Here is a 14521-nt window from a genome sequence, read left to right on the forward strand (position 1 = left end):
AACAACTGCCAGAAAAACAACAGCAATTGCTGCCAAGACAACTACCACAGCTGCTGCAACAACAACTACAGCTGCACCAGCAACAACAACTGCCGCAACAACTACAACAGCTGCTGCAAAAACTACCACAATTTCCCCACCAACTACCACAACTGCACCAGCATCAACCACAGCTTCCTCATTAACAACCACCACTGCCATAGCAACTACAACAAGCATATCAGCAACAGACACTATTGCCATAGCAACAACCACAACTGTCCAAGCAACTACTACAGCTGCCGCAACAACTATCACTACTGTCGCAACAACAACAACCACAGCTGCCCCAGCAACTACAATAACTGAACCACCATCAACCTAAGCTGCCCCAGTAACTACAGCTACCGAACCAGCAACAACTACAGCCGTTCCAGCTGCAACCACAGCTGCTGCAACCACAGCAGCTCCAGCTGCAACCACAGCTGCTGCAACCACAGCTGCTGCAACTACAGCTGCTGCAACCACAGCAGCTCCAGCTGCAACCACAGCAGCTCCAGCTGCAACCACAGCTGCTGCAACTACAGCTGCTGCAACCACAGCTGCTGCAACCACAGCTGCTGCAACCACAGCTACGTCCACTACCGCCTCATCCGCCATCATCAACAAAATCAGCCTCATCTCAGTTGTTGTTACTGGGATGACATATTTCCCTTCCTCATGTTGTTGAGGATGGTTGGTGTAGCTCACATCCCATAAATGAAGTGACAAAAGCTGAGGGTGTGAATGTTAGCGTGAATTGTTGTGTGTCTTTCTGTCACAGGACTGGTACTGTACCTGTCCAAGGGGTACCCAAGCTGTAGGCTCCACGCAGTTTCCCTGTGACCCTGTTAAGGATAAATGGGTATAGAATCAAATCATTAATCAAATTTATTTCTCTTGATTGACGTATCATTATTATTTGAGCTCCAACTGTAAATATTATTGGGATGTTGCATCAGCAGTGCATCATATTTTAAAGGTACTTAATTTGTTTTGCGATGTTGTGGCTACAGCTGTGAAATAAATGCAATAAAAGTAAAAAGTACACTATATCCCCCAGAAATGTAATGAAGTATAAAGTAGCTTGGAACAAAAATACTCACTACTGGGCAAATGTAAGCCAGCCAACTTACATTCCACCACTGCAAACAAAAATACATGAATAAACTTACATAAACTAATCTCTCTATTGTAAATATATTTAAATAAAAATACAGACTATAGTAGACACAATTGCATAAAACTGTACCAACCTTTGCTTGCTGGACTCGTTACTGAGGCGCTGCTCCGTTTGCATAGTTCCCCGCCGTTACGGCGGAACTACAGTTGGAGTTGTTTCCACCCGGACTTGTGTACCTTGTGCGCCTCTCGCACTGGTTTGTTTCATGGATGTGTTGTTGTGAGTTTGAACGCGGTGGATTGAAAAGAGTCTCTTTATTCACATCAGAGCTAAAGTGTGTCGCTGCTTTCTTTTCTGACCTGGTAAAGCAAACACCACGCTCAGCCTGCACATTACCACCACGCTCCTCATAACACGATCATATCAACGTGTTAGTTATTTAATACATGTTTTTATATGCTATTTTAATGTTGCTTCTGCATATCTGTGCAGCTCATTCGTATTTATTGTGACTGCGTGTTTTTCGGATTATTCTTTTATTCCTGCATAAATTGTATCTATGCACACGTGTTATATTTCCACTTTCCACCAGCCTGTTTAAACCCTCATCATAAATCAGAAATGCATCTTCTCCGACAGTATTTATTTGTGTATTTTATTTAATAAAGAATTGATATCCCTCCTTTTGAGCCCTCAGAAGCAAACCATCCTCACAGTACTCAAAAGGAAATCTTTCTTCCTCAGGCTCATAGTTACAAACAGAAACTGTCCCCACTAGATTGTTAAAATACTGTGAGGTGTACTAAGTCTATCATTACTGCAAGATGAGTTTCTATTTGTAACAGAGTGGTGATGGTTACCTTTGAAATGTAATGGGTTACAGATCACTAGTTACGCCAGGTATTAAGTAACGCAAATATTTTAGTTAATTACTTCATACATTTTCTAACAAATGTTTTAAACTGGGCAATGAAGCTGAAAAGTCCTAAAAAGATAACCAAAACAAATTACAGTAGATCATGTAGATCAAAACTGACTCCAGTGAATGAGAAATGTTCCTCAAATCAAGTCTACATTCAGGTCGACTCACTTAAGACTCGAGAAGATGCAAAGCAACATATTATATTCTACATATAAGCTTTTCACCCAAAACAATATATTCAGATGTAACTTCTTCTTTAGCACCATCATTTTTAATAGAACCCGTAATTTTATTCCATATTTTTTCTCAAAAACTGTAACTGATTACAATTACTTTTAATTTAATTACACGTAACTACTTATTCCAAAACACTGCTGGTCAGGCAACAAAAACGTTCAAATATGGGGTAAAATGTCAGCTATCCGTGCTCCCTCTTTAAAATACCTCTCTGTCTCTGGTCAGGCATGTCTCAGGACAGTCAACACGGCAAGTGGACCATCTCCAGCAGTGATGACGATGATGAGGGTCTTCCTCCTTCCGGGACTACTACATCCCGTCGACCTGCTGAATCCCATCACAGCTCCCGTAGGTCTGCTTCTCCAGGACCAGTACCAGCGCCTGCGGAGGTGAAACCAGAACCAGCCAAACCTCAGGTGTCCTCACTGGCCGTCGGCTCAGAGGCGAGACAGTCAGCCGCAATGAACCAGATAAACCCAGGAAAGTATGAAACCAGTCCTTCATTAGCTGGAAAGCGGAGAAAATCTGCATCCGATGAGTCGGGCTGGGCTCTGTCAGATAGTGATGAAGATGATAGAGATGTGAAGAAGAAGAGTGTCAGTGACTTACCAAAGAGGGCGCCTCCCAGCCCCGAAGCAAAGAAAGTGAAGGTGGTGAACGAGCGTCCTCCGAGTCCCCACGGCCGACTCTACTACATCGACGAGCCGGACGACTTCTTTGAAACCTGTGCTCCCCGTCTGAATGACACCTACAGGTTTTACCTCAACAAAGTCACAGGCCTGGACAGGAAGTACAACAGCGGAGCGCTGCACATCAGAGGTGAGTTTGGTTTTAGTCTGATTTAACATTCAACATGTGACTCCTAGTGTGAATCTGTGGGGCTGTATCAGTGGGATAAAAAGGGAAACTTGGAGTAATGTTTGTCACTTGTGGTTCAGTGCGACCTCATCAGTAAGGAGTTAATTGAAGGTTCTCGTTTTTATGCCCTCCATTTCAATTCCCCCGTGGATATCTGCCTGCCTTTGGACTACCACCTATTGTGGCCCTTAATACTTTAGTTTGATCTAATATTCACAGCACGTTTTTTTTTTTTTCTTCCATCAAGACATTCTCTCTCCGTTATTTGGGACCCTGAAGGAATCTGTTCAGGTGAGTTACCAACAATTTTCTGTGGATTGTTGTACTCAGCTTTCATTGGTCAGTTGGCTTTTGTCTAGACTGAAAAATCTCAACATCTGCTGGACAGACTGCTGAGAATTTTAGTACAGACGTTCATGGTCTCAAGAGGATGAATCTCAAAGACTTTGCTGATATCTTGACTTTTTTTGTTGTGCCGCAAGAGGATGAAATGTTTAGTGAAATATGTCAACAGCTATCAGATGGATCATAAATATGGCACAAACCTCTCAGGATGAATTTAATGATCCCTTTACTTTTCATTTAATACCATCAGGTCCGAAATACAAAGTGATTTAGTCCAAAAAATACAAGAATGGCCGTACCATTTTAAATTGTCCTCTCTGTTCCTTTGTAGTTTAACTACTGCTTTGATATCGCCTGGATGGTTCAGCAGTACCCACCAGAGTTCAGGTAAGTTCTGCTTCTTCTTTACAGCCATCACATCATCACTGACATATCTTCAGTTTTCTGATTAGTGATCATCTGATGATGTCCACCTCACACTGATTACAGGACTTTAATTACATGAAACATAAAAACTCTCTTTACAAACCCAAATAAGGAATCTCTTTTGTATTCTTCAATATTACAAACAGTAGTGGAAAGTACAAGTACAAGAGAAAGAAAGTAAAGATGCAGGTCAAACTTGTATGAGTCGTGTCCAGCTTTAACGCTCGGTTTGTATTTTCAGAGATCGTCCGGTTCTGATCGTCCACGGAGATAAGAGGGAGGCCAAGGCCCGACTGGTGCAGCAGGCTCAGCCCTTTCCACATGTTCGCTTCTGCCAGGTACAAACCCCACCGCAGGAAACAGCTGTTTAACATGGGAAAGTAGTTGAGATTATGTTCACTGTGAAGTCTTAAGTGGGACAGTCCTGCTGAGAATTGCTTTTTAAACTCTGGATTCCCTTTAAATGGAAGCAATGTTTGTAACTAATGACTTTTATTTTGACAGGCCAAGCTGGACATTGCTTTTGGAACTCACCACACGTAAGAATTTATATTTCTCACCAGTATCACTCTATTGTTATCTACTTTCAGTTGTTAGTTTGAATTACAAAATTTGTACTACATGTGTCGGTGCCTTGAACACGGAGCGGACAAATAGTCTTGTCAAGCCTTTAAATGTGGACTGATGTAGCACATCCTGATTGATGTGGTTTTGAAATTAAGCTAATTAGATCTAAATTAATTAACACATTTTTAAGTTATTGTGATAACTAGAGGCATGACAGTGATTTGTAGAGCACTGTACTTTTCTAAGCAGACATTTTGACTTGTCATAGCAAAATAGGATCATTACTAATGACAGCATCACATGTAAAGTGACACAGATTCACTTCCCTGCTATTGTGTTCTTGAATGGCTCATCTATTGTTCACGTTACCAGTTACATCAGAGCTTTTCCTGCTCTGGCAAATAAAAATTTGTAGCGTATCAAATCATATCATATAAAATGTTTGCATTGAAATAGATCTGTTGCGCTGTTCTCAACTTATATCATCAATATTATTTAACTCTTTGTACCTACTGAATGAAAGTATTAAACCTGAGTTTGATGTTGACAAGTGTTATTAAGCAATAAATTCAGTTTCCTCAAAAAACAATCCTTGGATGGTATTAAAAGGTCTCAAATTTTGACACCTATAAACCAGGGAGTTGCTCTGTTTTGTTTGGTTGTCTTTGTGCAGGAAGATGATGTTGCTGTGGTATGAGGAAGGCTTCCGAGTCGTCATCCTGACCTCCAACCTCATCAGAGCTGACTGGTACCAGAAATCACAGGGGTGTGTCTGGCCTGCTTATCAATTCATGAAAGGCTCCAGCTTCATATTTACACATTATGTAAGGTTTGGTTGTGGAAAATGCACCTAAATCTGTTTTTCCCCAAACTAGGATGTGGATGAGCCCTCTGTTTCCACGGTTACCAAAGGGAAGTAGTGCAAGCGCAGGTGAGTCGCCCACCTTCTTTAAGAGGGACCTGCTGGACTACCTGGCGTCATACCGGGCACAAGAACTCGAAGAGTGGATCCAACAAATCAAAGAGCACGACCTGTCAGAGACGAGGTACAGATACACAGAAGCAATGCAGACTTTTATCTTAACCTCCCTTGAGATGTAAGAAGATGCAGTTGTGACTGAAATCAGTACAGTAACAGCTTCCTGTCATCTTTCTCTCCGTTATCAGGGTGTATTTGGTCGGCTCGAGTCCGGGGAGGTATGTCGGTCCAGACATGGAGCGCTGGGGCCACCTGAGGATGAGGAAGGTAAAGATTTCCTTTATTTTTTCTGCTTCCATCATGATCCCACTATTTCCTTACTAACTTGAAATTTGTTTGCAAGTGATCAGCCCTCATTATGTCACACTAGACTCATGCCAGTAAGCGTTTTGTGAAACGTTCCAGCATCAGAATTGTTTGCGGACACTGGCAGTTTTGGAAAATAAAACCCAGATGTTAATCAGTATACAAAAGGATAATTTGGTTGTTTCATTTATCACAGAGGCTTCTGTTTAGAACGGTGTTCAATAGTTGAACACAACAACACAAAACAACATGGACAAGCTGTACTTTGATTAATTAAGTTCTAAGACTGCATTTTTTTATGTTGTACTTTTCCTAGATATTATTTTAAACAGTTCTGGTGTAATTTGGACAATAGTCAGCAATGACACAAAATATATGCAATTAGAGGTAAAAGAGGTAAAACATGCAAAAACACAGGTATGGTTCTTTTCTGTTGTCACTCAACACTTATTGGTTTTTAGCTTGTGCCTGAGCAGCGCTGCTTTTTGCACTTCCAAAAGAGATCTGATGTGGTCTTTGGCTGCATTTAAAACACAGAGAATAGCACTACAACAACCAGATTAATTGGAAAAATGTGTTAAAGTTGTCAATGTAATCTAATGTCACGTAAAACAATATTATATTGCCATATTCAAACTATAACAGCACTTTAAATTTAGGACCTCACATTTTTCTCTTTATTGTGTTATTTTCTTTTTAGCTGCTGTATGAGCACACAGATCCTGTCCCCGACGAGGAAAGGTGGCCTGTGATTGGCCAGTTCTCCAGCATCGGCTCCATGGGACTGGATAAGACCAAGTGGTTGGCGGCTGAGTTTCAGCGCACCCTGACCACGCTGGGAAGATCCTCTCTACGCTCAGACGCCCCCGTGCACTTGGTACGTTCCTCCAACACAAACACAAGATGGTCTGCTGCTTGTTAAAAAGTTATTTCAAACTAAGCTTTCTATTATTACTACTATTGCTGCTTCTACTATAACTGTGTTCACTAAGACAGGAAAGTATTTGACTCAGCAAGGTTTTACACTATTTGCCCCACTGGCACCTCTGAATAATCTATTGTACATTTGTATGTAATTAAAGCTGAAGACTTAAAAGAAATAACACATTTTCCTTCTTGTATATTTTCAACACTAAGTAGTAAAACCCACTTCTTCCCAGCACAATTCACTCACGGGTTTTTGTTACTACATCCACACTTGGTCTGATATGACCAGTGGTTTCTAATGTTAGAAAACTTTGGGTAAATTTAGCTGTAACTGATATTACTGAGTCAGTATTAACCATTATCCTGTAGCTGCCATGTTTGGACATAGGTCATAAGTAGTTACACAGACTGTCTTTAAGAGTATGAAGCTTTGAAATTCTGAAACACGTTGCTTATATGCCGGGATTTTTTTTCAGCTGTATCCCTCAGTCGAAGATGTGAGGACGAGTTTAGAAGGTTACCCAGGTGAGTTTTCTTTTCCTTATATTTACAACATTAATTTAACAACATATTACATGTCCTGAAAGATGCAGATCAAATACTTTTTCCAAATGCAGTTAGTATTTGTTACAGTGGCCATAACCCCTTTGAAAACGTAATATATAAAGTGTCTGAGTTTCTGATTGATTCATTACTTGGTGACTGCTGTGTATTTAATAGTGATGTGGATGATTTTGCCCTCCAGCTGGAGGCTCTCTTCCTTACAGCATCCAGACAGCTCAGAAACAGCTCTGGCTCCACTCGTACTTCCAGTAAGTTCCTCTCGACTACTGAAGAGTCCGTCCTGCTGTAAGGATATGTCACTTCCTGTAGTCTATGATTGTTGCAGTCTTTTTTACTGACTTTGTCAGATTAGCTTTCACTTTGGTTTTTAATACGGAATCTTTTTCACAAATCAGTGACCAAATGTACAACAACCAGCTTAGAGATAGACGAGAGATGTCGATGTCCACCAACCGAAAGCGAGTGATGAATCTGATTCCAAATACACACGCTGTACATATCAGCTTAAATACGTAGTTGGTCCATGGCTTAGTTAACTATCTAATTAGCAGAGTTGTTTAATCCAACATCAGTGTTCACATGCCAGCTGAAAACTGCTGAGACGACTAAACCACCGAACATTTAAGAAACTGCTCTCAGTCGTGGTTGCCATGTCAGAGGACTTCTGAATATGTCTACCAGGTTGTGGTTTATTGTCAGTCTGGTTAACTTTCCCAGATTGCAAAATTACTCATCGGGCCAACATGTCGGAAGAAACGAAGGCCACTGGTGGTTTAATTATGTTTAGCAGCTAAGAGGTGACTTTCCATGGGCCATTATTTCATATGATTTATGGGTCAAAACTGTGCTAGAATAATTTATCGACATATTTATTTTTAACATTTAAAATACCCCAGTCCTATAGCGGGTCGTACCCTACGAGTTCTGCACACATACATTGCATTTAAATGTGGATGGGCGTGACAGGAGAAGGCTACGTACAGGGTGACTAGTTTACACAGCAGACTATATTCATCCATGTGTGTCCGTGTGTGTGTGTGTGTGTGTGTGTGTGTGTGTGTGTGTGTGTGTGTGTGTGTGTGTGTGTGTGTGTGTGTGTGTGTGTGTGTGTGTGTGTGTGTGTGTGTGTGTGTGTGTGTGTGTGTGTTCAGCCGCTGGAAGGCGAATACGACTGGGAGGAGTCACGCCATGCCACATATAAAAACATACATGAGGGCATCGCCAGATTTCACTCAACTCGCCTGGTTCCTCGTCACAAGGTGTGTGTTTGTGTGTCCAAACTTCTAATTTTTTTTATTTTTCTAATGTGGAATTATCTATTTTTTTTTATTCGTGTTTACATGATCTATAGTGCTCTCTCATTACTTCAATATTTGTGCAAAGAAATCACTTATTTGGGCTTGCAGTCTTCTCTCTGCCTTTCTTACTTGTCACGTCCTGTGTCGTCACCTGTCTCACGACTGTGTTTTGGACTTTGTAGCCATTTTAAAATTTCACTCATTCTGTTTGTTAAAATCGCTGCTTAAGGAGCCCATATTCAAGCTAATGTTAGCTCTGCGCTACATCAGGTGTGACATCACGTCTCCCTATGTAGTTAAGCATAGGCAAATTTTATTTTTTTAAATATTTAAATGATTAGAAAGTAAATTTTACATCATTTTGATATGATGTATATATATATATATACATATATAACTGTTGTCTGTAATATAATTACAATTGTTTGAACCTAGGTCAGCTGGACTGCAGTTGTTACAGCATGGGTCTTGAGGACCACCAGGTTGAGAAACACGTACCACCAGTGGTACACATACCACAGTTTGGGAATCACTGTTCTAATAAACATAATGATAGTTATATTTTTTTCATCATTTAAAAAAATAAAATAAAGAATCAGCAGAAACACACGTTTTATAATTAAATTTCCACTTATTGATAATGTGACTAGCAATATATCATGTGTTAGATGGGATCATCTCTGATAACAGAATATGCTTGTATCATGTTTGCATTGTGGTTGTATGTAATGTATCATATCATTATGTTTGAAGTGTTTTATGTGTGTGCTGTGTGTTTCAGTGCCAATCTGTCCAAGGCAGCGTGGGGTGCTCTGGAGAAGAACAACACTCAGGTGATGGTGCGTTCGTACGAGCTGGGAGTCCTCTACGTGCCGTCCGCCTTTGTAAGAGCAACACACAAACAACACAAACAGAGACGTTGTGAGAGTGTGGGACAGATGACGTGTGCAGTGTTCAGCCAGTACACGCCTTCAAATGTATTTATCCCTCAAACATACCGTGCAGGGAATAATATATTCCATTACTGTGTGCATCAATAGAAGGGTTTTCTTACACAGAGCGGGTGTGAAGTCATTCGTGGTGCAACGTTTGTCTCCTTACAGAACATGAAAACCTTCCCCGTTGACAAAAATCCATTTCCTGTCTCTTCAACCTCCTCTGGTTTCCCGGTGCCCTTTGACCTCCCTCCTACATGCTACTCTGCTCAAGGTACAGGAGTTTTCCTGTGTTTGTGCGTGTATGCATGGAGTGTGTATATTTTCATGTTTCACTGCACTTTAACACAGTTTTCTAGGGGTGTAACCCTCACTGAACCCCCCGGGTTGGTCACCATGACGTGGTGTGTGTGCAATAGTTCAGTCTGGGCTCATTTCTTTCGATGTTGAGGAAACATTCTTTTCTTTTTTTGTATTTTCTTTTTATTCATAAAGGACAATGTTAAAGGATATGCAAACATTTAGGGTATTTTTACAGAAAGCTTCTCCAGGTTTTTTTTTATGTATATGTACACGTGTTTAAAAAGAAGCCTTTAATAACAGGGCAGTTGTGGGCTTTAGCAGAGCCTTTAAATACATTGAATTTATAAATGTAAATCTTTTACTCACACACTTTGTGTATCCTTGAGGTTTAACAAATGTGTCGAGAACATTTCACTCATAAAACATAGATTTCTTAATGATATTAAAAACCAGCATCATTTTCAAGCTTCCACTCTTCTTCTTCTTCTTCGTTTCTGGCACAATGAAGAATTTCTATTCTGTTACAATAGGTCAGGTCATTTGTGTGCATGCATGTGCGCCTCATTGTGTGTGTGTGTGTGTGTGTGTGTGTGTGTGTGTGTGTGTGTGTGTGTGTGTGTGTGTGTGTGTGTGTGTGTGTGTGTGTGTGTGTGTGTGTGTGCGCGCGCCTGAGAATAACAAAATAGGGATCCATTCATCCAAAAAAACTCTACAAGCTTTAAACTTCATGTGTGTTATAGTGACCTCTAGTGGTGGTTACAAACGACTACAGAGATGATACTAAAAGTACAGCTGTGGTTAGGTAGTTACTTTATTAATCCCCGAGGGGACATTTTTTCGCTACAGCAGCTTCTGAGGTGACGGCAGAGAAGTTTGAGAGAACATCAAAGAGAACTTGAAATCATTGTAAGCTTTTACTTTAGCTGACAGTGTTGTCGCTGTATATTTTTATCTCATAGTTTTTGCCTTTATCCAAAACTGAAACAATTTCTTGGGAATGATGGCATACTGCTGAGCTCATTTTGACAATTGTCTCTGTGTCCCTCGATTATTTTATGTATGTTTTTGTTTATGTTCTTTAAATCTTTTTTGTGTGAATTGGGCATTGTCTGTACTTTAAAGAGAATGTGAATGGGTTTAAAGTGCTTCCTGCGACCTTCTCAGACACTCTGTTTGCTGTGTTGAACAGTTGTTGTAAAAACAAGCATTTAATTTCACAGATCTGAATAAGTCTTCCCATGAATTGGTTAAATGGAGCAGTAGTTGTATCCACACACTTCTGTAAAGTTTAGTTAAAGCGAAGCTGAAAAGCAGCCACACAGCTCACGGTCGCTCTCTTGGTTTGTTATGCTCACTTGCATGTAGTTAATTTGTTAACGCCAATCAATATGCAGAAGGTTTAAGTGTCACTTAACCATAGTTTAGCAATATTTTCTTGTCATTAATTAGTTATTATACCAAAAACAATTGTTCTAATATTCATGATTGTTGCATTGTTTAAAAATGATGGAATCTCTGAGATAAACCGTAGCAGGAACTAATGCTGCTCCTGAAGGTTCCCATTATTTTGAAAGTATGCATGTAATTTTCCTGACCTCTCTTCTGTCTCTGTTTTCAGATCAGCCGTGGATCTGGAACATTCCTTACAACCAGGCTCCCGACACGCACGGCAACATCTGGGTTCCCTCCTAAACACACAAACACACACCTCTCATTTAAAAAGTCTGCTGTTTCTACATTTCAGTATCCTGCCTTAGTTGTCTGTAACATTACTTTTCATGTTTTATACTGTACTGTGGATTCACATGTTTTCTACCAATAAATAAAATACTGTTGTCATGGTATCTGTTTCTACAAATGCAAGAGAACACGCCTTGTTAGTTTGGGTTATTCATACTGTTTTATTTATTTTAAGATTTAAGATCTGAACAGAGGTCAGGTGGGTTCATATTTTGGCTGAATGCGGCTGATTCTGAAACACAGTGGGTTTACCTGAGATCCTGCAAGAGATGATTTAAATCGACAGCTCAGTGTCCATCATCACCTTCAAATCAAAGTTGCTGCACAACAACTTTCATAAGTGTTCATAATACTTATTTACATGTACTATCTGCCAGGTGGAACCAACTGACAGTTAAATGCAGCCTGCTAATATCTGACCTGTTGAGATCAGAAGAGTAAAGAGGTATTATGGGATATGGTTGACATATCTGACCTGACATTTTACTTAAAAAAAAAATTTAAAAAAAAGGATATACCTCAAACTACAAACTTCATCAAAGATCATTAGATCAGTGGTTGAAAAGTAGTTAATAGTCTCTTAAAAACTCAAAAAAATGACTTTCCACTTAAACTTAACTTAGTGATGAACTTATGAATGAGTATTGTTTGTGTATGCTTTGGTCAGTGGCCCAAACTTAGAAATTCAAATGAGAAATCGTGTCACTGAGAAGTGACAATTTAAACCCTTTCAATTCTTCAGGTTTGTGAAACCTTAAAAAAAATCTGTTGCAGCCAACTCTCACGTTGCGGTCACATCGCAGCACTGAATCCTTTTGAGAGTTTTTAATGATCTTTCACTCATGTTCAGTGAAGGACTAATTTACCATGTTCAAATATAGATTAAAACCGTACTTGGTCTCACTGGGATTTCCTGATTAGACCAAATTGTATTAAATGTTTCATATTCAGTTGAATATTAATGACATATATCGTGTATACCCTTGTGTGCTGTTTTACTTGATTTTGTTTGTAATTTCTTGTGTTCAACTGTTTTATTACTTAATTTGTTTGTAATGGACTCATTATTTTCCAGTTGACATATTTTAATTGTGTCTGAAGTTTGTGCAACCCTTTGTTTACCTTTTGTTATGTATTAATGTGTTATATTAATGAACTTTATGAATACTAAGGTGCTTTTTGATGTTCCTTTGTCATACCGTTTCAAGTAGATACATTATAAAAAAACCAGAGAAGCAAACTGAAGTATTTTAGTAGTAAAACACAGATTAAAGAAAGATGAGGGGAAAATGAGTGTGATATAGTGTAGAAGAGATGTATGTTCTTGTGGCTTTTCACTTTTTGTCAAACTTTCTTACATTTGCGTTACGTTACAACGTGATTTGTACTTGTACATTTTCCAGCCAACAGAGTAGAAAGAGGAAAGCTGACCCTGATCAACTAGCACCCCAGGAAAAAACTAAGGGGTGACACTGTAATCACCGGTGGTTCCCCCCTTGGTTTAAAGTCGGGGGACACCAATGCAAGGGGCCGCAAATGTAAGGCAGACGCTGATGAAGCAGGCCCCAGTAAAAAGATGAGGGGAAACAATGAGTGCAGCAGGGTTGTGAAGGAGGGTGTCAAAAAGACTGAGAGTGAAAACAAGAGAAAGGCACCACAAATGATGATGCGCAGTTGTCCTTCATCCGATGAGGAGGAAATGTATGACATTTCCTTCCCAGTCAAAACCAGCCGAGGTAAGCTGATTCATAGTTAAAAGAGTAATCCAACATTTCATGGGATATTCTGCTTTGCTTTCTTGGCAAGAGCTGGAAAGTTGATACGTCTCCTTTATTTTAGCACAAATATGAAGCTACAAGCAGCATCTGATTAGCTTTGAATTTTAAACAATGAGTGGTAAGTGGAGACCGCGCTGCCTGGCTCTGAAACAAAAAATATTTCTCAATGTGTCAAACTTTAATGTTCAGACTAATATTAAGAAAGGTTTAATATGGTAGTGTAATAAATAGGTGTCCTAACAATGATACTAATACATGTCTGTGTTTCTGTGCAGCTGATTTTCAAGCCAACTATACTGAGCTTTACAAGATCGGAGCAGGCGGTTTTGGGGTTGTGAATGCCGGCTTCCTCTAACAGGATCTTGTACCAGTAAGTCTTCCATGCACTTTCTCTCTCACTTTCTCCCTCTCCACACACACACACACACACAAACACATTTCACTGCATCATTAGACAGGATGAAAATGATAATCCTTTGGTTTGTGTCTTGCAGGTGGCTATTAAACATATTCCAAGAGGAAGGTTCCACGACCAAAAGACGGTCAGTGATCACACCTGAAATCATCATGCTTTTAATGTTAGTGCTGTTTGTGAATCCATGCAAACAATTATTGAAGAATTTCTTTCTCATTCACACGTTAGTAGCTATATTTATTTTACGTTGTGTCCATCTGCATGTTCCCCTTTGCTATTATCTCCCTTCTGGACTGTTATGGTCTGAAGGATGCTCTTATCCTGGTGACGGAAAGACCGGATCCCTCCGCTGATCTCTACGATTACAAGCTTGGAGAAGGAGGCTACCTGGAGGAAGATGAGGCCAAGGTACTGAAGCTCGGTGAAGGATGAAGAGTTGGAGGCTCTCATCCCTCTTACAGTTTGATTCATTTGGTTCAAACCAAAGATTGCGTTGCAAGGATCCGCGCGACAGCTTCGGGGAGAGAAAATTGGTCACGGCAACGTTGTCTGACGATCAAAAAAGACAAATGCGAAGTGAGAATATTAGTGCAGACAGCACTTTGTTTGTTGTAAAAACAGTGTTGCTGGGCAACGGCAACAAGGACAGCGTCGCGAAGCCACAGAGGCTCACAATTTAGGAGGCTAATAGGGAATAACGTAATGCAGGAAACGCAAATAGGGAAAAGATGAAGCCGTTTTTAAGATCAACATTTTCCTCAGACGTAGGCTATTATCTAA

The 14521-nt window shown here is 40.0% G+C and overlaps 1 protein-coding gene across 2 annotated transcripts; it reads left to right on the forward strand.

Annotated features, from left to right (window-relative positions):
• The first annotated feature begins 653 nt into the window (after positions 1-653).
• Positions 654-12181, forward strand: tdp1 (tyrosyl-DNA phosphodiesterase 1). 2 transcript variants are annotated; one of them, XM_069690312.1, is made up of 16 exons: positions 655-1503; positions 2526-3119; positions 3406-3449; positions 3835-3890; positions 4171-4267; positions 4434-4468; positions 5170-5262; positions 5372-5542; positions 5664-5742; positions 6482-6658; positions 7185-7233; positions 7454-7520; positions 8424-8531; positions 9352-9454; positions 9674-9779; positions 11427-12181. In XM_069690312.1, exons 2-16 carry the CDS (start codon positions 2528-2530, stop codon positions 11498-11500), a joined length of 1851 nt encoding a protein of 616 aa, XP_069546413.1. In that variant the 5' UTR covers positions 655-1503; positions 2526-2527; the 3' UTR covers positions 11501-12181. The 2 variants fall into 2 exon arrangements, with proteins under 2 accessions (XP_069546414.1, XP_069546413.1); XM_069690313.1 differs by lacking the exon at positions 8424-8531 and having other exon boundaries at positions 654-1503.
• Positions 12182-14521: the final 2340 nt, after the last annotated feature.

The sequence above is a fragment of the Brachyistius frenatus genome, unplaced genomic scaffold (assembly GCF_029030835.1).
Source record: "Brachyistius frenatus isolate BFR_SWC_R1_liver_20210118 unplaced genomic scaffold, ASM2903083v1 Contig_9, whole genome shotgun sequence".
In the NCBI taxonomy this organism is placed as follows: Eukaryota; Metazoa; Chordata; class Actinopteri; family Embiotocidae; genus Brachyistius; species Brachyistius frenatus.

Excerpts from the sequence above, each read along its gene's own strand:
- tdp1 (XM_069690312.1), top strand. The coding sequence starts at position 2,528 with ATGTCTCAGGACAGTCAACACGGCAAGTGGACCATCTCCAGCAGTGAT. Across the intron at positions 5,743-6,481 it reads GCCACCTGAGGATGAGGAAG|CTGCTGTATGAGCACACAGA; the intron begins GTAAAGATTTCC and ends TTTTCTTTTTAG. Across the intron at positions 6,659-7,184 it reads CAGACGCCCCCGTGCACTTG|CTGTATCCCTCAGTCGAAGA; the intron begins GTACGTTCCTCC and ends ATTTTTTTTCAG.